The 24,116-nt window shown below is 47.9% G+C and overlaps 1 protein-coding gene across 1 annotated transcript in view; it reads right to left on the minus strand.

Annotated features, from left to right (window-relative positions):
• Positions 1–14,309: 14,309 nt before the first annotated feature.
• The window catches only part of ORC5 (origin recognition complex subunit 5), a 401,683-nt gene continuing 391,876 nt past the window's right edge, over positions 14,310–24,116 (minus strand). The window contains exon 14 of the mRNA XM_078679036.1: positions 14,310–14,963. Within this exon, the coding sequence (XP_078535162.1) occupies positions 14,918–14,963 (46 nt within the window). The 3' untranslated portion in view covers positions 14,310–14,917. The remainder of the gene's footprint in view (positions 14,964–24,116) is intronic.

The raw sequence follows: 24,116 nt of genomic DNA on the forward strand, positions 1-24,116 counted from the left end.
GTCAAAGCCACCTCCTTACCACTGTCACTGACTTGCGGTGCTGCACCATCCTTCTTAGTCGTCTGATCACTGAAGGTACCTGCATTGGAAGGAATTGGAGCCCCTGGTGCTGCTCCACTCGCCCTGGCCAACTTAATCACCTCAACCAGTTTCAATGCTTCTGCCGAATGATCCTGGATTAGAAGCCCCAAGCGTGGGGCAGCGAGGTCTGCGGGGAGCGAGTCGGAGGCAAAGAGGGCGCTCCGCTCGCTCCCCGGCCCTCTTATGCACATGTCCTGCTGGGGGGTCCCCGGCCCTGCTGACCCGCCCCCCCCAGACTACCCGCCCCCATGCCCCGGAAGCTATCCAGCTGCTTCCGGATCACGGGGGAGGCTTCGGCCTATCGGTGGTGGGGCGCGCCGCGCGCGTCATCGCCAGGCGACACGCCCCACCACCGACAGGCCGGGGGAAGGGGGGGCGCCGCACTGCCATGTGGGCGGGGGGGGCCGAGCTCGGCCCCCCCTTTTCAAAAGATTTGAGAAAGTCACAAGAGACTTGATGAACATTGCGCACGAAAGGAACTGTGCCTAGAGTACTAAAAATCACAATATAGCAGTTCACATTTTGCAAACACTAAAACATAAATATGTTCGTTCATTGCTTGATGCTCAAATATAGCAAACTGCAGCCCCACTTGATGCAAATGTGCAAAATCGGGTTGATATTTATTTCACCAACGAGTGAAAATGTGATAATTTATGAGCAGCAAACACCAGTTTAAACTCTAAAGGTTTGTTTTTAGCAAGATTCAATTATGTATGCATGAGACTGAAAAAGACCTGCAAACACGGAGTTAATTATCTGTCTACCTTTTGTTAATAGATGCAGAAAATCCTAATCCACGGCCAACGCGCACTGGCCTTGAAAAATGTAAAGCCATCTGTAGCTCATGGCGCTTGGACTATCTGCTGTCTTTAGGAGATATCCAAGAGCTCCATTTATTAATAGGGAGGGCGAGAGTGGGGGGTGCGTGATGAGGGAGTTACAGATCACCCATCGGAATCGCTGCTGCCACCATTTGAGGCAGTGATGGTGGTGAAAACGCTCCTGTCATACCTGAATGATGAAGTCCTCGGAGATATGCGTTCAAGACTCTGTACCTCTATAAACTCCCAGGACCTGAGGTTAAAATAAATGGGCTAGTGGGAGATATCCTAAGCATGTTTCTAACATTGCCAGGAGTCAAGGCAGTGAATGCTTTGCCCTAGGAGTAGATGTTAGTGGAAAAGCAGGAAATACTAGGGTGTCTTTCACCCACCCCACAAGTTACCCCATGCAATGCCGGTATGGGAGAATGGCTGCCTCAGTCAGACTAGGAGCACAGAACTTAAACTTACTGATACAAAGCAGGCTGGGTGACTATGGGGACATGTCCAACTGCCAAGAACGCCCCCTATCAGAAGCATATCAGGCAGTCCTCAAATCCCAGGCAATTAGAGGAAGTGTATGAGGGGTCTGAACCCAAACTTTAGCTGGGGAAACATCAAGAGAGCTCCAATGCATCCCGGTCCACGTAGGGACAGCAAGCCCAAGCAGTCTGCTGGGTTTGGCTCATGGGCGAGTGGCCTTTGATATCTAGTCGCAGAATTTGCACTAGCACTGATAAGCAGAGGCTCAATCTTACATTACTGGACTAACCTAGTAGGCATTGGAATAGGACTGTGCACTAGACTTTTGTTGGATTTTTATTTCATTAGGTAACCAGCAAACAGGAAGGGAGAAGCTAAACATTTTGGGAGAAGGCTGTCATTTCTAACAAATGAGAATTGTTCCAAAGATTCAGACGATTACAGGTGTTTATGTATCAAAAGATACTCTTTTGTATTCCATTACCTAAATGTTGATGACAAAACTGTTTGAGACCATACTTTATATCGAAATCACAATAAGAAAAACAATGAATTCTAAAACGATGGAGATTGGGAAGAGAACCTAAAGTTGAAGAATGGGCTAATGAAAAGTACATTGCCATGATGCAGAAGATGACACAGATTAAAGGACAAAGAGGTCTTATTTAATACTAGATGATCAATGTTTCTTAAATTTAAAGAGGAATAATAAGTAAACATGTATTTTAGGCTGCAGATGAATTTAGTCATTATTGTAATCTTTTTTCGTTAATTAATAGATAGCATAGTAGTTCATCAAGTATAATAGGCAGATAAATAAGCAGAACAATAGTTACTTTAGAAGATGCTGCTTATTGTACAATTTGTTAGGTTGGATTCACTTATAACTAATTTGATTTGGGCAGGAAGATATTAATGGGCTATAATGTAAATTACACATTCCTGTAGATTTGAAATTTGTTGCAGTCTTGTGGTAATACGACTTATTTGAAGCATGGTCCCCGACACTGAATAATGTAAAAAAAAAAAAAAAACAGTTACAATGCAAAACCCTTACTCCCCCTTTGCAGAAAAATATCAGCCAAAACTACAGTTTCAAAATTAGCATATCAAAATAGAGTTAGAACGAGGGTAATGTAGCAAGAAACAAAGTATATATAAATGAGGTAAATCGGACAGAAGATCAAATGTTATACAGAAAACAAATGCTACATGTAAGGAAATGCCTCTTTTTGTATGGTCATCCCCAAGTTTTTGGACTGAAGCTGCTGATTTTTGACTCAGAGGGCACTGAGACTGCTAACCACTTCTCAGTGTCTGTGCCCTTACCCTTATGCAGGTATGTCGAATTGACTGATACCCAACTGGCTAAGCTAACATACCTGTAAGTCTCCTATAAATGGTACCCAGGAGATACAAGTCAGAGGGTCGCCCCCAGGGACTACAGCACTGGGTATACTACCCTGGGTATGACACAAGTAAAACGAGACTCACAGCCCTCATTTGCAGGCTGGAATAGCAATTTAAACGGCTCGCCTGACTATGCCGTTAAAAGTATGGCAAAGTCAGACTTCTTCCTGGTATATGTGTAAGTCACCCTTATGGTAGGCCTAGCGAGTTCTGAGGCAGGGAGCAATGTATCCCACCGGTAGAATATGCATTTTACATGTTCTGATAGTAAAAACGCAAAACTGCTGTATTTACTGTGGGAAGGTTTAATCGTCCAATTGGCGAATACAGACGAACATGGTGACCCTTCAGTTGTGCTAACTCTGGTACAGTGTCAGACCATAGTCTGTCATCCAAAAACTCGTTACATTAAGCCCAACTTGATTCTCACGCAAATTTAATGTAACAAGTTGCAGCATGCAACTTCATTAAAGTTGCCATTTTGTTGCATTTAGAACCATTTGCTCATACCGATTGCACACTGGGTCCTGTTGCAGAGACCGCTTTCTGCCCTCCTGAGAAGATGTGCTAACAACTCCCAGGAAAGGACAGAATAGGGGCCTGCTATGGAAGGAGGTGTCACCTCCCTCCAGCAGGAAGCCCCAATGGTATTGGCTCAAAAGGCGAGCTGAAAAGGAGAAGCCACCTTTGAAGGGCAAACGGGTGACACTTGGGAAAGGGGCTCCCCTTTGTTTAAGCACAAAAGCTGGCACTTGGGACTGGAGAGGATAAGCCAGTCGTCTAGCCCCTTGATATCCACATCTCTGGGGGTTGGCTAAGGAGCTCTGAGAATCGAGAGAGTGGTCTCCCCATGTTGGGACTGGGCAGAATGATGCATCCTAGGATAGCCAGAAGCTACACTTCCCAGAAAGTGGTCATCAGGAGGGAGGGAATCTGGTAGCCCTTTGGCTACCAACTGCATCCTACTCTGAGGGCATTTTCTGATGATCAATCGGGTAACCCTGGCATCCACAACTCAGATCTCAACCAACTTGAAAGAAGAACCAAAGAAAGACTGCTCTGCTGCACCAACAGACCAGTAAAGAAACACTGCACCTGCTGGCTAAAGAAGAGAGGTACTGTACCGTGTCCTTCTCAGGGAGAAGCTGTTCCCAGAGCCCAGTCACGCCACTAGAACTCCAAGGGCCAGCTGACCGGCCTCCTGTTCGCAGAGCAGGGACACAGCCGCTGAAGAAGCCTGCTGAGGTGTGCTGGTAGCCCAAAGTCTTCAAGCCCCTACCACCACTGCCGCGCAGCACCGAGGACAAAGACCAGACACACAGAGTTACAACCAAGTTCACTTAAACTGGGAGTGCTGTCAGAGTTGCTGTGACCCTCTTATGGAAGAGGTGTGGTGCCGCGGCCAGGGCGACTGACGCTGGAATCTGGGGACCACGGTTCGATCCCCGGCTCCGGCGGCAGGTTAGCCCAGCACCATGTGACTCTGGGCAATAGCTCGCTTAATCTTCCCGACGGCCCCCAGCGCCTAGAGACCCTTACGGGTGATTGTGCGCTTTACAAATGTGGACTTTACTTTACTTTACCCTCATGAGGCAAGTTATTGGCCCAGGAAGAATTGGCTATAAAGGTAAGAATGGGCGACTGGTATTTTAGTGTTGACTTGACTTCAGTCAGACAAGAAGGGACATTGTGGGACATCGACCCTGCAACCAGGACCCCCTCACCATCTCCAATGGACTGACAAATCCTTGTAGGAAGCCACCCCACCACTTCCCTTAGCTGTGTCGCATCCACAACATTCTTGGAGCATCTTCAGCATCCTTTATTCCTTGCATCTGTACCACGCCATAGGAATCCACTGCAACATGGATAAAGTGCTGGAACTGCTGGAGGGCCTCGATCTAACCTTTTACTTGCACTCCTCGCTGTTATACTTGTGCTTAAACCTGGATCTTGATAAAACTATATTTTAGCCTTTTGCCCGTAACTTGTATTTTTTTTTATTATATGCGACAGTGCGTTGGTTTACTACGGTTTATGAATATGATGTTAGCTGGGAGGTAGGGACTGGTATCTACGGGTTCGCTCTACTCGATTTGCAGATCGAGCGACGCCATTTCTGATTGGGCACGCTCTAGTCTCCATGCTTAAAAGCAGAGGGGCTGCGCGGATGCAGTTGGCCTCTGTCTAACTTTTTACTTGCATTCCTCACTGCTACACTTGTGCTTAAACCTGCATCTTTATAAAACTTTATTTTAGCCTTTCGCCCATAATTTGTATTTTTTATTTTATGTGGCAGTGCATTGGTTTACTACTGTTTATGAATTTTATGTGAGCTGGGGACTGCTATTTCCGGGTGCTCTGCACTCGATTTGCACGTTGAGCGACAGCATTTCTGACTGGGCGCACTTCAGTCTCCATACTTAAACGCAGAGTTGATGTGCAGACACGAGCTAGCGTGCCGAAGGCAAGCCCATCTGCGCCCATTAGAGTCCTGGAGGAGTCCGGCGCTGGCCATGCTGCCAGTTCGGCCAAGGGTCTTGAGCAGTGCATTCAGTAAGACGGCGCTAGGCTTCTCAGCCTTGGTACGACAAGGAATTGAAAAGGTAATGTTGGAGATCTTAGGGGGGTGGGAAGTGTTTTTTAAATGTGCACTTTGGAGTTTTGTTTTAACTTGCGGCGACAAGAGTTCTCCAATGAGGGCGTCTCACATTGCTGGGGGCTGCGTCAAGTCCTCTCTAGGGGGGAATTTCAAGGCTCTGCTGCTAAACACAAGCTCCTTGCAGAAACATGAATCTCAGATCTTTGACCTCTTGTAAGACTCACTTCCTGACCTAATGTTTCTCACAGAAACTTGGCTTATGCAATTCTCGAACCCCAACGTAGCAGCAGCTATTCCCCCTGGATATAAGGTTCTTAGGAAGGACCGCCAGGTTGGCAAAGGAGGAGGAGTAGCCATTATTTTTAAGCAAGAATATGTATGCAACACTATTTCTTTAGGAGAGCGGGAGGGCGCTGAATGCCTAGGCTTTCACTGCTCCCTATCAGTGCAGCAATCCTTAGCAGGTGCCCTGATATACAGACCCCTGGGCCCTGCAGGCTCATTATTTAATTCCATTAATGAGGCAATTTTACCCCAGGTCCTCCGATACAGTCACTTCCTGGTGTTAGGTGATCTTAAGGCTATTTCCTTGTCTGAATCTTTCGCAGTCCTTAATCTTGCCCCCTATGTTTTCCATCCTACACACAATAGAAGCCACACCCTCGACCAGAATTTTTCTAATTTAGAGCTTGAGGTGGATTGGCCCCTACCTCTGGCATGGTCCGACCATGGCCTTATCAGCTTTAGGGTGTCTAGTTTGGGGAATCCTCCACCCCCCTGCTATCAGGGAACACGAGAGGGATGCACTCCTACTAGACGCCTGGGTGGGGCATAGTGCACATAATTTAGCCCTACTGCTGACACGTACACCTTCAGCACCCTGGTTTAATGACGTGCTGAGAAGTAAGAGTGCCTGTAAATGCTTAGAAAGTAAATTGAGGAAAAAAACTTCGATCCTGATGAAAAAAAGGAGTATGAGCTGGCCTTGAAGCCCCATTATATTAAATCTTAGGAGGCTAAAAAAAGCTATTTGAAAGTCAAAACGGAGTCATCTAGCAAAAAAAGCAAGGAGAGGTTTAAAATTGTAAAATCCTTTACAGCCCCGCAATCTGTGGCCAGGGTTTTCCCTCTCTCTTCCGAATGGACACACCAACTAGCAACTTTTTTTTCACGAAAAAATAATGACTATTCAGGAGTCTTTCACTAGGGGTCTCCAGGTGAACATGCAGTCTGGTTAGCTCCTACTGCAGAGCTTCCATCTGGAGAAATCCCCGTCTTCCTGAAGTTTCCTTGGTTGCAACCTAAAGCATCCCTTGATATTATTAAGGGCCTCAAGTAAGGCTTCCCTGCCAACCAACATCCTGCAAAATTGCTGACTACGGTGGCCATGGTTTTAAATCCTGTGGAAAACAAGATACTTAATTCCTCGTTAGCTGCTGGCCATATGCTCTCTCTGTGGAAACATGCTAAAATCCTCCCACTGCTCAAGAATCCGTCAACTGACCCCAAAGTGTCAGCGAACTACAGGCCCATTTCACTGCTGCTGGCTTCTCCAAGGTCTTGGAAAAATATGTGAATACGGTTATTTCGGACTATGCTGAAAATAATAACTTTTTAGACAAAATAATAACTTTTTGCACATCAGCCAGTCGGGCTTTAGAGCCAAATATAGTACAGAATGCGCCTTGCTGGAGGTTTCGGAACATATCAAGGAGAAGCTTGATCTGGGAGGTAAAGCCATCCTGATTTTGTTAGACCTGTCAGCGGCCTTTGATACTGTTCCCCATGATAGGCTCCTGGACAGGTTTCGGGAACTTCAAATTGACGTTTCTGCATTAGAATGGCTCTCTTCCTTTCTAGAGGATACAAGTCAGGAGGAGGTATGGACTACCCCCTTTGCAGCCTCTATCCCCAGTCTGAAAAGTCAGAGTTCCACAGGCCTCTATACGGAGCCCCTCGCTGTTAAATGTATATATGTCCCCTCTGGCACCCCTGGCCAAAGCATATGGTGCTAAAATAATTTCATATGCCAACGACACTCAGCTTCTTTTGACTGGTGATAGGGGAGCGGACTTCGAGGGTGGGAAGATTAGAATTTGCCTCACGAAGGTGTTTAAGTGGCTGAGGACTAATCAAGTTAAATGTAATCCGGAGAAATCAAAAATGATTTTTTTTAGCTCGACGCCTCCGCATGAATGGAGATGTTAGTGGCCTGAAGATATGTCACCTCCTCTCTCTGCGCAACAGACAGTAAAAAATCTGGGCATCATGATGGACGATACTCAATCGATGAGAGCCCAAGTCCAGTCGGTAGTAGACACTTGCTTTGGCCTCTTGCGTATGCTGAGGACATTTCTTCCACTTCTGCCACTTGATTGTAGGAAGACCGTGGTCCAGGCACTGATCACTTCCAGACTGGACTATGTGAATGTCCTGTACCTGGGCCCCCTGAATTCCTGCTCAGTCATTTGCAGGTGGCTCAAAACGCAGCCGCCAGAGCGGTTCTTACGCATAAGCCCAGGACCCACATATCGCCCACACCTCAAGGTCCTACACTGCTTACCAGTAAAAAAAGAGGATCAGGGTTAAAGCTCTGGTGCTATTCTTCAAGGCCCTTCATGGGAGTGGCACAGGCTACCTCAGAAGAAGAGTAACCAAATACAAGCCACTAAGAACCTTGAGATTATCCTCTCTGAGCCAGGCTTCTGTTCCCAGAATATACCGTGCCCGGTAGGGCGGCAGTTCCTTCCTGTTCCTGGGAGCACAGGCCTGGAACCTGCTTCCTGTTATTGATTTTGCCATTTTCAAGAAGCAATTTTTAACCTAGTTTACCGCTGCAAGGGGTGTCAGTTGAGTTGATGGGGAGGCTTGTTTAGCACCTGGACACTCTAGTTGAGTAGCTGTGCGCTATATAAATGTCTTCATTCACTACTACTTCTGAGGAGGTAACTGCTCCGGAGGACCTTGCTGGTCCATTTGACTAGCTCCCTGCTGGAGTTGGTCACCCCGAGTACTGCTAACCGACCGCATTGACACTTACCTAAGTGTTCTTTGAAAAAGTTTCTAAGTGCCCAATTTTTTGACTTTGTCAAGGCTTGTTCGAAGTTGAGTGAAATTGCTTTATTACTGCTTGTAAAATGTATATCTCCGGAACCCTCCAGTGGATCTTTTTTGTTTTTAATGGCTAAATTCTTATAAAAATATAATTTATATAAATTGGTGCTACTGCTCGAAGAGCCAGCTCTTGAGGAGTCTTCTGAAGGCTGGCGGGTCCTGAGTCTGTCGAAGGCCGGTGGGGAGTGGAACTGTGGCGAGGGCGAGGTTGGCAGAGCGGAGGCTGCGGGTGGGGGTGTAGAAGCTGAGATGGTCGTTGAGGTATGCTGGTCCGGTGCTGTGTAGGGCTTTGTGTGCGTGGATGAGGAGTTTGAAGGTGATCCTCTTGTTGATTGGGAGCCAGTGCAGGCCTTTCAGGTGCGGTGTGATGTGGCTCCGTCGGGGGACGTCGAGGATCAGTCGTGCCGAGGCGTTCTGGATGCGTTGCAGTCGTCTCAGGAGCTTGGTTGTTGTTCCTGCGTAGAGGGCGTTCCCGTAGTCTAGTCTGCTGGTGACGAGGGCCTGGGTGACGGTTTTTCTTGTGTTGGAGGGGATCCATTTGAAGATCCTGAGTCGAGGATGACCCCCAGGTTACGTGCATGGTCGCTGGGTTCTGGGGCTGTTCCCAGCGATGTAGGCCACCAGGAGTCGTCCCAGGCTGAGGGGGTGCGGCCGAGGATGGGGACCTCCGTTTTGTCTGAATTCAGCTTCAGCCTGCTGTTCTTCATCCATTCGGCCACGGCCTTCATTCCTCGTGGGGATGTTGGTTTTGGCAGTGTGGGAGTCTTCGGTGAGGGATATGATCAGCTGGGTGTCGTCAGCGTAAGAGATGATGTTGAGGCTGTGTTGTCGTGTGACGTGGGCGAGTGGTGCCATGTAGATATTGAACAGCGTCGGGCTGAGGGATGATCCCTGTGGAACGCCGCAGATGATGTCGGTGGTCTTGGAGCGGAAGGGTGGGAGGCGGACGCTCTGGGTTCTGCTGGAGAGGAAGGATGTGGTCCAGGCCAGGGCTTTCTCTTGGATTACGGTGTCATGGAGGCGTGCTGTTAGGGTGCGGTGGCAGACCGTGTCGAAGGCTGCTGATAGGTCCTGGAGGATGAGGGCAGCTGTTTCTCCTTTGTTTATAAGGATCCTGATGTAGTCGGTGGCAGCGATGAGGGCGGTCTCGGTGCTGTGGTTGCTGCGGAAGCCTGACTGTATTGGGTCCAGGATGTCGTTGTCTTCGAGGTAGCGGGTCAGCTGTCTGTTGACGATCTTCTCAGTAACCTTCGCCGGGAAAGGGAGCAGGGAGATGGGCCGGAAGTTCTTGAGGTCCTTGGGGTCCGCCTTGGGTTTCTTCAGTAGGGCGTTGATCTCGGCGTGCTTCCAGCTTTCCGGGAAGGTTGCTGTCTCGAAGGAGATGTTGATTGTTTTCCGGAGGTGGGGTGCGATGGCTGTACAGGCTTTATTGAAGACGTGGTGAGGGCATGGGTCAGATGGGGTTCCGGAGTGGATGGAGTTCATGGTCTTGATGGGGTCTTCGTCACTGAAATTGGACCAGGCGGTCAGTCGACTGGTGTGGGTGGTGGTCGCAGCGGTGGGGTCTCGGTGATGTATGCGGGGGTGGCGGTGTTGAAGCTGTGGTGGATGTCGATCTTGCGGTGAAAGGAGATAGCCAGTGAGTCGCACAGGTCTTGTGATGGTGGTATGTCGTTGGTGTTGGAGCTGGGGCTGGTGAGTTCTTTCACGATGTTGAAGAGTTCTTTGCTGATGTGTGCGTTACTGTCTAAGCGGTCCTTGAAGGCAGTCCTTCTGGCGGTCCTGATGAGTTGGTGGTGTCTGCAGGTGGCGTTCTTGTAGGCTGTGTGGCTGTCTGGTGTTTGGTCGCGGAGCCAGCTCTTCTCCAACTTCCGGCAGATGCGCCTGGAGGTCTTGGGTGAACCATGCGGCTTTCTTGTTGGTACGGTTGGTGGTGGAGGTCTTCAGTGGGGCGAGGGCGTCAGCGCAGTTGTTGATCCACTGTTTGAGGTTGATGGCGGCGGTGTCGGGTCGGAGGGTGGTCCCAGGGCGAGGGTGGTGGTCAGTCGGTCCTCTGTGACCTTGCCCCAGCGACGGCGTGGCATCTGTTGGGTGCGGTGATGTGTGGTGAGTTTCCTGAATGTGAAGTGGACACATCTGTGGTCTGTCCAGTGAGGTTCGGTGGTGTGCTTGAAGGAGACATGGGGGCTTGCAGAGAAGATGGGGTCCAGTGTGTGTTCGGCGGCGTGGGTGGGTGTGTGTTATCACAAGCTGTTTGAGTCCGAGGTTGGCGAGGTTGTCGATCAGGGCGGCGGAGTGGACGTCATTGTTGTTCTTGAGGTGGAAGTTCAGGTCCCCGAGGAGGATGAAGTCCGTGGAGGCGATGGCGTGGGTGCTGATGAGATCGGCGATGGTGTCGCTGAACTGTGGTCGGGGTCCGGGTGGTCTGTAGACGAGTGTTCCTCTGAGGGTGGTGTTGGAAGTGCATGTGCTCGGCGGTGGTGAGGGTGTCGTCTGTGTTGGTCGAGACTCTGAGGGTGTCCTTGTGGATGATGGCTATACCCCCTCCCACTCCGTTGATGCGGTCTCTGCAGGAGATCTTGTAGCCCTCTGGGATGGCAATGGCGATGTCTGGTGCCGAGGTGGTGTCCAGCCAGGTCTCCGTCAGGAAGGCGACGTCGGGGGTGGTCGAGTCCAGGAGGTCCCAGAGTTAGACGGCATGCCTGCGTGTGGAGCGGGTGTTGAGGAGGATGCATCGGAGGTGGTTGGGTTCTCTGGTTGATGGTGGTTTGGCGGGCCGGATGCTGGTGTAGCTGCAGTTCTGGCAGGTGAAGGGTCCTTGGGTGCGCTTCGGGGTGGCATGGTAGCAGTAGTGATCTCGTCCGGGGTTGAGTGCGTGGAGCGTGCTGGAGTTGTAGTGCAGTCTGGTGTTGTGGCGGCTTCGGGTTCCAGGGGTTCTGGCGCTGGGCGCGGCGCACCATCGGCGCGGCCGCCATAAGAAGGGGCGGTGGGAGGGAGGAGCAGCTGGGAGGGGGGAGTGAGCCAATGGGGGCGGGGGCGCAGCGGTGGGAGCGGGTGGAAAGGAAGACAAGCCTAAGGCAAGGCAGCGGAAAACAGCTGAAAAACGGAGGCAATACAATCACCAATGCAGGTGGTTACAGTACAATGGGGCACAAATACAGGTGGTCATGAAGGATACTGGGGCAACACAAGTGGTAGCAACAATGGGGGCGGAGCCGCAGGGACACAGCGTCGCGAACGAGCGGAAAGGGAAACAAGCCTAAGGCAAGGCAGCAGAAAAACAGCAGAGGCGGGGCAATATGATCACAAAGCAGGTGGTCACAGTACAATGGGGCACAAATACAGGTGGTCACGAAAAGGGGGCACTGGAGGTACAAAAACAGAAGAAAAAAAAACCACAGGCGACAACAAACCTAGGCCCACTGGCCACCAGGGATGAGGCGCAGGTGGTAACCTGCGGGTGGAGGCGGGCCTCGACACCCACAGAACGAGTCCGCAGCGGGCAGCACAGGGACACGGGCGCAGTCTGGTAGAGCTGCGCGTCGTGGAGAGCAACCTTGCCTGAAGGTGGGTCAGGGGTCACTCTCACTGCCGCGCAGCGGCCGCCATAAGAAGGGGCGGTGGGAGGGAGGAGCAGCTGGGAGGGGGGAGTGAGCCAATGGGGGCGGGGGGGCCGCAGCGGCCGGAAAGGAAGACAAACCTAAGGTGAGGCAGCGGAAAACAGCTGAAAAACTGAGGCAATACAATCACCAATGCAGGTGGTTACAGTACAATGGCAGTAAACACTGCGCGCTGTTCAAGAAATGGTCCAATACTGTTCAAACGGTAATCAAGTGTTAATACAAACTCCAACAATTCAATGGAACTTATAGTACTCTTTTATGTATGCAAATTTTTTTTTATATTCTTTATATAAACTAGCACATGGTGTGCTATGTTACATTAGTTGGTAGTATTGCATAGAAAATTCAGGGTCAAAAAAGTCATATGGTCATTACATCATGAACAACATGCGTAAATACATAACAAAAACAATCAATAATATCCAAATGAAAAATGATTAGTAAACTGAAGGTTCAAAACAGCCCGATGCATTTCGGGACAATCGCGTCCCTTCGTCAGGGGAAACCTGGCTGAAAACGAATCCTCAACCCTGCAGGTAAAAGGTGCTTGCTCGAAGAACAGATGGGGCAATGCCGATAACAAGCAGCGAAAAGACGTGGTGATTGGGGCTGCTCCTGTAGAACAAAACTGGTAACCCAGTAATCTAGACTCTCTGGTCACGCGGAATCACAAATTTGCATCAGACTTCGTCCGTTAACGACCGCTGTGGTAAAATGATACGCGCTGGTGAACAGGCTTCCAACAAACGCGAGTTTTGTTCTACAGGAGCAGCCCCACTCACCACGTCTTTTCGCTGCTCGTTATCGGCATTGCCCCATCTGTTCTTCGAGCAAGCACATTTTACCTCCAGGGTTGAGGATTCGTTTTCAGCCAGGTTGCCCCTGACGAAGGGACGCGATTGTCCCGAAATGCATCGGGCTGTTTTGAACCTTCTGTTTATTAATCATTTTTCATTTGGATATTATTAATTGTTTTTGTTATGTATTTACGCATGTTCATGATGTAATTACCATATGACTTTTTTGACCCTGAGTTTTCTATGCAATACTACTGACTAATGTAACCATGTGCTAGTTTATATAAAGAATATCAAAAGAATTTTTTTTGCAAACATAAAAGAGTACTATAAGTTCCATTGAATTGTTGGAGTTTGTATTAACATTTGATTACCGTTTGAACAGTATTGGAGGGTCCCCTTGGACCATTTCTTGAACAGTGCGCAGTGTTTACTGCCGTGCCTGCAGTATCTATATTACTTTGATGTCACACTTGATAGGCAGCAAGTGTTCACTGTTGCACATTTGTATCAACATTGAGTAAAGTAGGGTTAACACCACGATTTTAGTTAGAGAGGTGTGCGCTCCCATCCCCACTTATTGCGTACAGTACAATGGTCACGAAAAGGGGGCACTGGGGGCACAAAAACAGAAAAAAAAACAAAAAAAACACAGGCGACAACAAACCTAGGCCTACTGGCCACCAGGGATGAGGCGCAGGTGGTAACCTGCGGGTGGAGGCGGGCCTCGACACCCACAGAACGAATAAGCAGCGGGGAGCAAAGGGACACGGGCGCAGTCTGGTGGAGCTACGCGGTGTGGGGAGCGACCTGCCTGAAGGTGGGTCAGGGGTCACAGCTACCCAGGGTTGAGCTAAGGGTATGACAGGCTAAACTTAGGAGTCCTAAAAGGGTTTGTAAGCATACTACACGTTGAGGTGGCACAATCACACAATACAATACCCCCCATTTCTTCACACCATGTTAACTGCACTCCTTGTGCCTCGGCTCACCTACAAGTTTCTAGAAGAAGCACACAGAAGTGAACGCTACAACTTAATACTGTGAGCTACTATACAACAATGTTTAAAATACTACCAAACGTTCATTATAAAAGCTTTTTTAAAAAATATTGCAAACTATGGAATCCCTTGGTAGTCGTGGATCTGTGAACCTTTGCCAAATGTGTGTTTCCTTGGTCTCAATGCTCTTCGTGTCATGTTCCATGTTTAAAATGGTATACACAAAATACTATACACCTGTAAATCAAAGCTGAAAGAAAAACTCGGTTGTTTATCCTGGACAGTTTGATTAAAACAAGTATTCGTTAATTGGGAAAAAGCAGGGTCAGTTATTCATTGTACTGCTATAGAAAGGGAGGCCTTTGGCACACAAGCGCATGAAAGTAATTTATTACACATGGCTAATAGATGCATGAATATTCAGACAGATACATCCCTACACATCCTCAAAGTTCCGATGCACACATCAGTACACACTGGCACGTTTTAAGTGTACTCTTTTGTTTCATATTTTCTGCTATGGCTCTCTCTTTTCCAAATGTCACCATATGACAAGCCACTCTGGCAGTAAATGCAGGGTCTCCTGTAGAGCATCAGAGTGGGGACCAGCCAGTCGAAGGCGCGCGCTGCCGCCAAGTTCATAACGCGGGGGACAGTTCATCGAACAACAAACTCCCAAATAAATGGGTTTCAGGCTACTCCAGTGCTAGGATAACATCATTAAGAGGGAACAGATTGTACTCGGACCCCGCTGTTTATAATTAACACATCGCATCCACGTACTCTGAGATCCTTGGGAAAGATGCTCCGATCGGATCCACCCAGGCCAACCCGAGCACTGGCATCGGATGCCAAGCTGGGCAAGCACCTGCTTGGTCTCAGTCAAGAGTCAGCGCTGTGGTGCCTGGACATCCACGTGGATGGATACACACAGCTTCGCCGATTTAACGTCCCGCTGTCCGCACGGCTTCGGAAGGCGCCTTCACAAGAAATCATACAGGTACTTAATGATGTCGAAGTTCACGGTCCTAAAATAAAAGGAGGAAGGCAGTGAGTTTGCAAAGTCTTCCAGGTTTCAAACTCCTACACATGCATATGCCAGAAAGTGAATCACGAAGACCAAACAGAGAGAAAAGCGCACATGCACTATAAATAGCATTAGACAGTTGGCCAACTACAGCAAACAAAAAAACTCCAGTCTGAAGCTGGCGACATGAGCAATCTGGTGCAGCCGAGCTGCACACTTCCATAATTTGCTATGATTTACTTTGAGAGTATTCTTTTCCACCAATTTGCACCAAATATAATTAAAAAGACAAGTTTACGAAGATGTGAATTTTCATTTCATTCCATTTCTCCTGTTTAATAGGCACTGCTCCATGAAATGGCCGAAATCCGCACCAAGCGCAGGGCAAATCAGCACCAAGCGCAGGGCAAATCAGCACCAAGCGCAGGGCAAATCAGCACCAAGCGCAGGGCAAATCAGCACCAAGCGCAGGGCAAATCAGCACCAAGCGCAGGGCAAATCAGCACCAAGCGCAGGGCAAATAAAGCACCAACCACAGGGCAAATAAAGCACCAACCACAGGGCAAATAAAGCACCAACCACAGGGCAAATAAAGCACCAACCACAGGGCAAATAAAGCACCAACCACAGGGCAAATAAAGTACCAACCACAGGGCAAATCAGCACCAAGCACAGGGTAAATCAGCACCAAGCACGGGGCAAATAAAGCACCAAGCACGGGGCAAATAAAGCACCAAGCACGGGGCAAATAAAGCACCAAGCACAGGGCAAATAAAGCACCAAGCACAGGGCAAATAAAGCACCAAGCACAGGGCAAATAAAGCACCAAGCACAGGGCAAATAAAGCACCAAGCACAGGGCAAATAAAGCACCAAGCACAGGGCAAATAAAGCACCAAGCACAGGGCAAATAAAGCACCAAGCACAGGGCAAATAAAGCACCAAGCACAGGGCAAATAAAGCACCAAGCACAGGGCAAATAAAGCACCAAGCACAGGGCAAATAAAGCACCAAGCACAGGGCAAATAAAGTACCAAGCACAGGGCAAATCAGCATCAAGCACAGGGCAAATCAGCACCAAGCACAGGGCAAATAAAGCACCAAGCACAGGGCAAATAAAGCACCAAGCACAGGGCAAATAAAGCACCAAGCACAGGGCAAATAAAGCACCAAGCACAGGGCAAATAAAGCACCAAGCACAGGGCAAATCAGCACCAAGCACAGAGCAAATCGGCACCAAGCACAGAGCAAATCGGCACCAAGCACAGGGCAAATCAGCACCAAGCGCAGGGCAAATAAAGCACAATGGAGGAGTAAAGCGGCAGATTAAACAGGTACATTTTAGATATTTCCGACATTGGTTTAGCATGGCCTTTATGGCTTTCTAGAGAGGTCATTATTCCACAGCTAGGGGTCAGCATCACAAATCGCCCCTCTCCACTCCAGTGAAGTGAGCTTTGGGGCCTTCTAAAAAGCCGTTGTAACTGAATTCCTGTTGGCTCTGGAATAAGGGGATGAGCCCTTTAAATCAATTCGTGTTTGGGTCTGTTCGTGAGACATCCTGTAACACATCATTTTCAAGAATTTCTTGTTCTCGACTGGTAATCAATGAAGCCTAGTAGAAAGCTTGAGTGACAGACAAATTGATAAAATATTGGCACATGACACTCGAACCCTCCTCCAAAACAGTCAAACTTTCAACAAATCCCTTGGATTAAAAAAAAAAAAAAAAAAAAAAAACAGTGTGGGGAAGGCCCTTCTTAATAAGTAATATTTGGCACAGATGTATATTTTCAAATATTACAGACCGGGTAAGTTGATCGGAATTTGTTGTTTGGATAACAGAACATGTCACAACACATTTACGATTGTACACAATCGGTTACGACATCTGGTTCTCGAGTAGCCAAGTTAGATTTTTGGGCAGGATGTCTACCTGAGCTATTAACACGCCTCACATCTCCAAAATGTACTAACATTTTTAATAAGACAATTATATTTTATGTATGTGGCGGATTCAATGTTGGGCACCCAGACTTGCATCATATTGATCAGACAACAAGTGAAAAGTGAGACGCCTATTATACTTGTGCAAGGCTACCAGTTGTTTTTCAATGTTGTGGGATAGTCAGTGGTATTTGGATAGTGATCAGGTGGTGTTGGACTTGGCCCTCACTGCAGGGTCATCGCCACACTTTGCCTTCACCCTCTTGTTTTCTGGACCCAGTTTTGTTCGCTTTTAGGACTCTGCGCACTTTACCACAGCTTGCCAGTGCACAAAGTGCTTGTGCGCTCTCCTTTAAAACGTGGTGAAATTGGCTTACATCCAATTGGCACATTTCATTTACCTGCAAGTCCCTACTCAAGTGGTTCTACATGTACCCAGGGACGATAAATGTAATGCTACTAGTGGGTCTACAGCACTCACTGTGCTATCCACTTAAGTAGCCTGTTAAACATGTCTCTGGCCTACCATTGCAGCCTTTGTGAGCAGTTTTAGCCTACCATTTTGACCTGGTAAAATAAACCCTTTGCCAGGCCTAAACATTTTTTAATACATACAAATCACCACTAGGGTAGGTCCTACAACCCATAGGGGAGTACGCATTGTAGTTAAAAAGCTGGACATGTACTTTCAACTTTTACACATCCTGGTAGTGAAAATCTCTTGAATTCGTTTTCCACTACGACAAGGCCTAACTCTTATAGCACAACATTGGGTTACCTTATAACATTTAATAAGTGATAACTTTTAATTGAGGGCAGGTAAGACTGATGCGTTTGGAGACTAAAGATTTGTAATTAAAAAACCCTCTTTACTGGTAAGGTCGGATTTAAAGTCACAATTCTGAAAATGTCACTTTTAGAAAGTTAGCATTTCCTTGTTCCAACCATTTGATGCCTGCAGCCTGTATCCTGGGTCACATGTCTAAGTGTAGCTGGCAGCTGGTCTTTGTGTAGCACTCCCACACAGAGACAAAGGGAAAATAGGTATTGGCAGGATGGGCCATCTCTGACTTGATAAGGGGGCGGAGCAGTCACCTACCACATTTGCACACCACAAGGACTCTGCCTCATCAAACTCACAAAAGGCTTTACACTAGTCTTTTGTGTCTGAGACAAGCTGGGACCATGGTAGGGAGGCAGGAAACTCAAGACACCTCTAGAAGCTTCTCCCACTTCAAAGTGTGCAACAGGTATACATGATGGACCCTCAGATCCAACTCCTCAGTACACACCTGGCCATGTGGAAGACCCAGGACTGCTGTGCTGCTCTGCTTCAAGAAGAACTGCTACCATGCTGCCTGAGTGAGAAGGACTGAACCTGCATCTTGAACCCAGGGCCACTGGATTGACTCCAAGGACTAGTTAACTGGCATCCTGATCAGAGCCTCAGGGACAGAAAAGGCTCCAACAACAGTGAACCTATACCTGTGCTCTGCCGGCTGCGAGACTTAACTCCCCAAGTGGTGCCACCCCTGTCCTGGACCCTTGGAAGTGGGCAGGAAGGTGCTCTACCACCCCAGCTGTGGTCCTAGCAGAACTGACATCACCTCACAGCGCTGCATCTGACCCGCCACTGTGCAACACAGCCCAAAAGCAGGACCTTGCAGCTCCTCAGAACTTTTGCTGCACGATGCATCCTCAACGCATGACCTCGCAGTGTCATAGCTCCTCAGAACCGTCGCTGAGCAACACATCCTCGAAGCAAGAACTTGCATCTCGGAATCGCCGCAGCGCGATGAATGCTCAAAATGGGACCTCTCATCGCTCCGAAATATGGCTGTCACAGGCCACTCACCTGAAATCCAGGTTATGATGGGACATGATTGGACCCAACCCCCTCCGAGGACCAACGTTGGTATGAATGGCATAGGAAACACCCTGCCCCACAAAAGTGCTCAAAGGGAAGGAGAAAGACAAACCACACGCTGCAGGTCTTTGTGAGTAGTTGTTGTGGCATATGCTGTCCACTAGTTATAGTGGTTTAGGAAAACAGTGGTTTTGGTGAGGCCTAAAGGGGTCCTCGGTAGTAAAGGCTACTGCTTACTAGACGGAGTGTCACTCATTCGCAAATTAGTAAACTGAATCCAGATTGGACTCAGTAAGCACTATATGTGCGGAAACTAGGTTTCTTCGCATGACATTACATTTTATTAACATCATAAAAAGGAATATCAACCATTTTTCCAAATAGTTCTGGTGCTCATACAAACAATTGAAGGTGCGTGAAGTGAAAGTGCGTGAAGTGAAAGTGCTTAGTGACAGTAAAACTTCACATTGCATTGAAAACAATTTTCAAAGACTCCTAATTAAATAAATGTAGCAATGGACGCTTAATTGCAAGGTCAACGGCGTTTCGATCTTTATAACATTAAGATCATCATCAGGACATTAAGTGTGAGCAAGTTGAATTGAGTGGGCGCCTCAGGGTGGGAGCCGGCTGGACGGTGTTCCAAATGAAAGGACCAGTGCAAGCGTCGTCGTCCTTCTGATTGATTCTCGTAGCAAGCAGGACTAATCCCGCTGCATAATTCGTCGGATCTTGCAACATATCTTCAATTGGAACACAGTCCAAGCGTCCGCCTTATAATTTATCGGATCTTTCAAATTACTTTCAAGGTCCTTTCATTTGGAACACTGTCCAGCCGGTTCCACCCCTGAGGCGCCCACTCAATTCAACGTGCTCACACTTAATGTCCTGATGATGATCTTGTTTATGTGTGAGCACCAGAACTATTTGAAACAATGGATGATATTCCTTTTTATGATGTTAATAAAATGTGATGTCATTTGAAGAAACGTTGTGTCCACACATATAGTGCTTACTGAGTCCAATCTGGATTCGGTTTACTAATCTGCGCTTGAGTGACACTCAGTCTAGTAAGCAGTAGCCTTTGCTACTGAGGACCCCTTTAGACCTCACCATGACCACTGTTTTCCTAAACCATATTACTACGCCATGTCATAGTATTTTGGGGTTCCCTGGTCTTCCAAATAAACACTAGTTATAGTGGGCACCATGCACCAGTTCAAACAACCCTTACTGATGATAGGATTAAAGACAATCTTTATTGAAAGCTATCCTAGTGGTAGCTATGGAGAGCAGCCTTCAGGCTAAGTCTTGAAGGAGTGTAAAAAGCAGCTTGGTTTACCAGATTATAACCTCTTGAATGTCTAAATGAAAGGAGAACCACACAAGGTATATATAAAATATATGTATTTATTAATAAACACTCTCTAGTAATCTCTTTAAGAGATTACAGAGCAAGGTACACAATATAAACACAATAGAACTTCAGTAAATAGCACAATATACAATGGGCCCCAGGGGGCGACCAAACCATATATTAAGAAAGTGGTATAAGAATCACAACTTGACTAGACACAGTGTCTAGAGCACGTAGAATCGCTGGGACCCCAAGAAACCACACAAGGGTTGACACAGGGGACCCATGGGGGACGCATCAAGTGTAAGAACACAGCGGAGAGTGCCGCTAGCTTCTATGGGGAAAGTCGCGGTTGGAATTTTAAAGTTAAAGGACACTTAGGGGAGGACTTTGAGCAAACCCTTTAGACTTTAAGGGTTCTAGAGCCAACACCCATGTGAGCACCAGAGTACTCTAATTACCTCACCCAGGGAAGCCAGGTGCATAGGTGTCAAATGGTGTCAGGAATCGTCTTAGTTTTCAATGGAGAGCTGCGCAAAGTGCTGCTGCCGCGACAGAGAAAAGTGTCTGGTATGATCCGAAGAGGTGAAGAACCTGAAAGCAGAGGGGACAGAGCCTGGGTCACTTACCAGTGACCAGGGGCCCAGTAGGCGAATGCCCACCGATGTTGGGTGTTTCAGGTGAGAAGAGGTGAAGCTTGACTCTGCAGCCATGAGGACCAGGCCGTGTCGACGACGGTCAGGAGCTGGATTTGAGCTGTCCCACGAAGGATTTCGAGTGCTGCGGCGTCGGTGCTCGGATTCAACACAACAAGCCTTGGCAACAGCAACCCACGCAGCAAGAGAAAAGATGCTTCGGTGTGGACCATCAAGGTCCAGGGACTCTACAAGCGATGAAGAGTCAGGGCACATCTGGAGCAACCAGGGAAGCCCAAGGAAAGTTAATGTTGCCTTCTCAGGGACCCACAAGTCGGCGGACCAGGGATCGCGATGGTACCTCGAGAGAAAACACAAAGAGCCGGCTCACGGCAATCTTCAGTGGAATTGCTGCTTAGGGTCTGGGCTACAAGTAACCCAAAGCACAGCCTCAAGGATCACCAAGAAGCATATGCACTTGCAAATGTGCACGGTGTCCAAGGGTTCCAGTTCCACGGTCCCCACGAGGGCTACGGGTCTCAGTTTTGCTGGGAGCTCAGGTCAGCCTCTGGGAAGTCTGGGAACCCACCTCCTATGTTGCAACTTCTTCAGAGTCTGGCGGGAGCTTCGGAGATGCAAACCGGTCAGATGCGTCTTTGGTGCCTGCCAGGCAGGGGAGTAACTCCTTTACTCCAAGGGAGATTCTTCAGTCATCTAGCGCCTTATAGATCGCTGAAGTTCCAGGATTCAGTATCAAGAGTTTTGTCTAGGTAAATCTTAAGTCCTGTAGTCAGGGGTCCTACTTTATACCCAAGGAAGGGGTGGGACACACTCTGGGGACCCACCTATGGGAGGGTTTGGAAAGTGGGTTGGCTACACCCATTTCCTTTGTCCAGTGTTGCCCCAGAGCAGGGGCTGGTAGCCCCTGCAACCGGTTTGAACTGGGCTATGCACAGGGACACAAAATGTGCCCCCAGTGCAGACTTCAAAGCACTCTTGGAGTGCACCCATCCAGCCCCAAAACACTAAAGACTGTCTGGGAGGTGGTTACACCTCCCTGTGACAGGTAACCTATTGTCCAGGTCTCCCCTGCCCGAGTTTCGTCCCGCAGCAGGAGGCCAGACTCGTGTCTGTGGCTGCAGCATCCATTTTGTGATGCCAGGGTTCTGTTAAGCTGGTACCGGGTGTACCGGTGTGGCCATGTTTCTCCCTCTAGGAGGGTGGAATGATACCTCCGCCGCCAGTACTGGCAGGGGGGGGAGGGAGGGTGGGGCAGGTATGATTCCAAGGTGTTTAACACCAAACATGACATGCTTCCTTGCAGGCATTCCAAAGTTAGCATTTACAACAAGGTTATAATGCACTGAAGAGTATATGGTCTGGCTGCATCACAGAACAACCCTGGATAATAGATTCTGAAGGCTGCAGGGGGCCCTGCTCATGCATGGGCACCCTCTCACACAAAACACAGCACCCTGTCTTAGGTAGGCCTTATCAATCCTGAATAGGTTTATATGTGCAGTGATATAAGGTGGATATAGGGAACCTATATCTAAGTAAGGGGTGCATACACCACCTTACACAGCCTGCAGTAGCAGACCTGTGGTGTCATTTTGGAAGGCTGCCCAGGGGTGGCATAATACATGCTGCATCCCCTGGTAGGCCTCTCGGGTACCCATGCCCTGGGTACATATTGTGCCATACACTAGGGACTCATAAGGGTACCCCAGTATCCAATCTGGAGTGTACCAAAAGTACATGGAATCATTTTAGAGAGGAAGCAGCTAAGCTGGGGTCCTGGATAGCAGGGCCCCAGTCAAGACTTAAGTCGGAAAACAGTGAAACATCAGAAAAAAGTGGGTGGCACTATAAAAAGCAGAGCCTACTATCCTACAGTCTTCTTTTTAGGTTGTACGTCTGGGTAGCCTGATTGACAGCTGGTCTGGAGATTCCTTTGGGGAAAATACAAGGTGTTCTGGCTCGATGCATTATACAATGTGGATTCATATATCGAGGAATTGCATATTACATTAACTTCTCACAAGATTCTAAATCAAATTTCCTTATAGGTCTTGCTGAAATTGGCAACTGTCTAGCAAACTAGATTCGAGAGACTCCGAAATCCACAGGGCGCTCAACAACATCCCATGTTCAAAGCACGGGAACGGTTTCCAATCTCATGACTCTCAAATTGTTCTTTTGCACAGTTTCAACTTCCTGCATCGAGCTTTGAGACGAACTAGAGTTCCAAATGTCTACATCACCACAAGCACAGATCCAAAAAACAATTAAGCATCCTGAGTGCTAGTTTCCAAATGCGAAGTTTGAGCCTTTTTAAAAGTTCTATTTCCCTCAAACGCATAAACAAATATAAAGTCTACATTACCATGAGTCGATAGTAATTGGGACGGCTGACAGATGTCGTGCAAGAAAATACCTCAATTAATGTAGGTTATTTTGCTTTCTTCGGTACTTGGAGCGATGAAATGTTGCCAGAGAGACGTCCTAGAAAAATGCTGTTGGCGTGAGCACATGCTGCAGAAGAGTTCAGAAGAATGCGCGAAATAGGAGGGGCCAGGATTTCAAGTAGGTGGATGAACGACAAGCTCAAGTGCTTCACGAAGAGATGGGCCAATGGAAAAGCTGTGCCTCCATAAAGCGCGTAGGATGGGCATGGTAGTTTATACTGGAACTGCACGTGCTATCGTTCTGTTGCATGTGGAACAAAAGGTCAGAAAACACGAGCCCTTCACATGTCATGTGCTTAACCATTTTTTCTTGATCATAACTGAACAGTTTTTTTCAGGCACATGGCTCAAGTGGCTAACTGACTAACCGTAACGTTCTTTCTCATGGACACTGTTTATTAAGGAAGTTTCTAGAGCATCCTTCTGCCAACAGTGCTAGTAATACTGATAAGGAGCACAGAAAATTGTACACAACAAAGCTCATCACAGTGAACATGAATGCAGCACCAGGGTAAAAATAAACCAGGAAGTTGGGACTGTGCAAAAAGGACAACTTGAGAGTTATCGAATTGGAAACGGAGCCAGTGCTTTGAACATGGGATTTTGTCGAGCACTCTTTGGATTTCTGAATCTCTTGAATCAAGTTTGCTGGACAATTGTCATTTTCAGCAAGACCTATAAAGACATTCATGTAGAATCTTGTGAGCGAATTCTAAATTCATGTAATTTGTAATTCCTGGATATAGGAATCCACATTGTATTGTCATATAGATATGCTTTGCCTTCACACTGTGTTAAGTTAGCATGAGCTTGTTAGAAGTTTAAACGCCATTTTACCGTTCTGCTGCTTCTGCACACGGCACGTATTGTTATTGAAGCTT

Source organism: Lissotriton helveticus, chromosome 1_1 (genome assembly GCF_964261635.1).
Source record: "Lissotriton helveticus chromosome 1_1, aLisHel1.1, whole genome shotgun sequence".
Taxonomy (NCBI): Eukaryota; Metazoa; Chordata; class Amphibia; order Caudata; family Salamandridae; genus Lissotriton; species Lissotriton helveticus.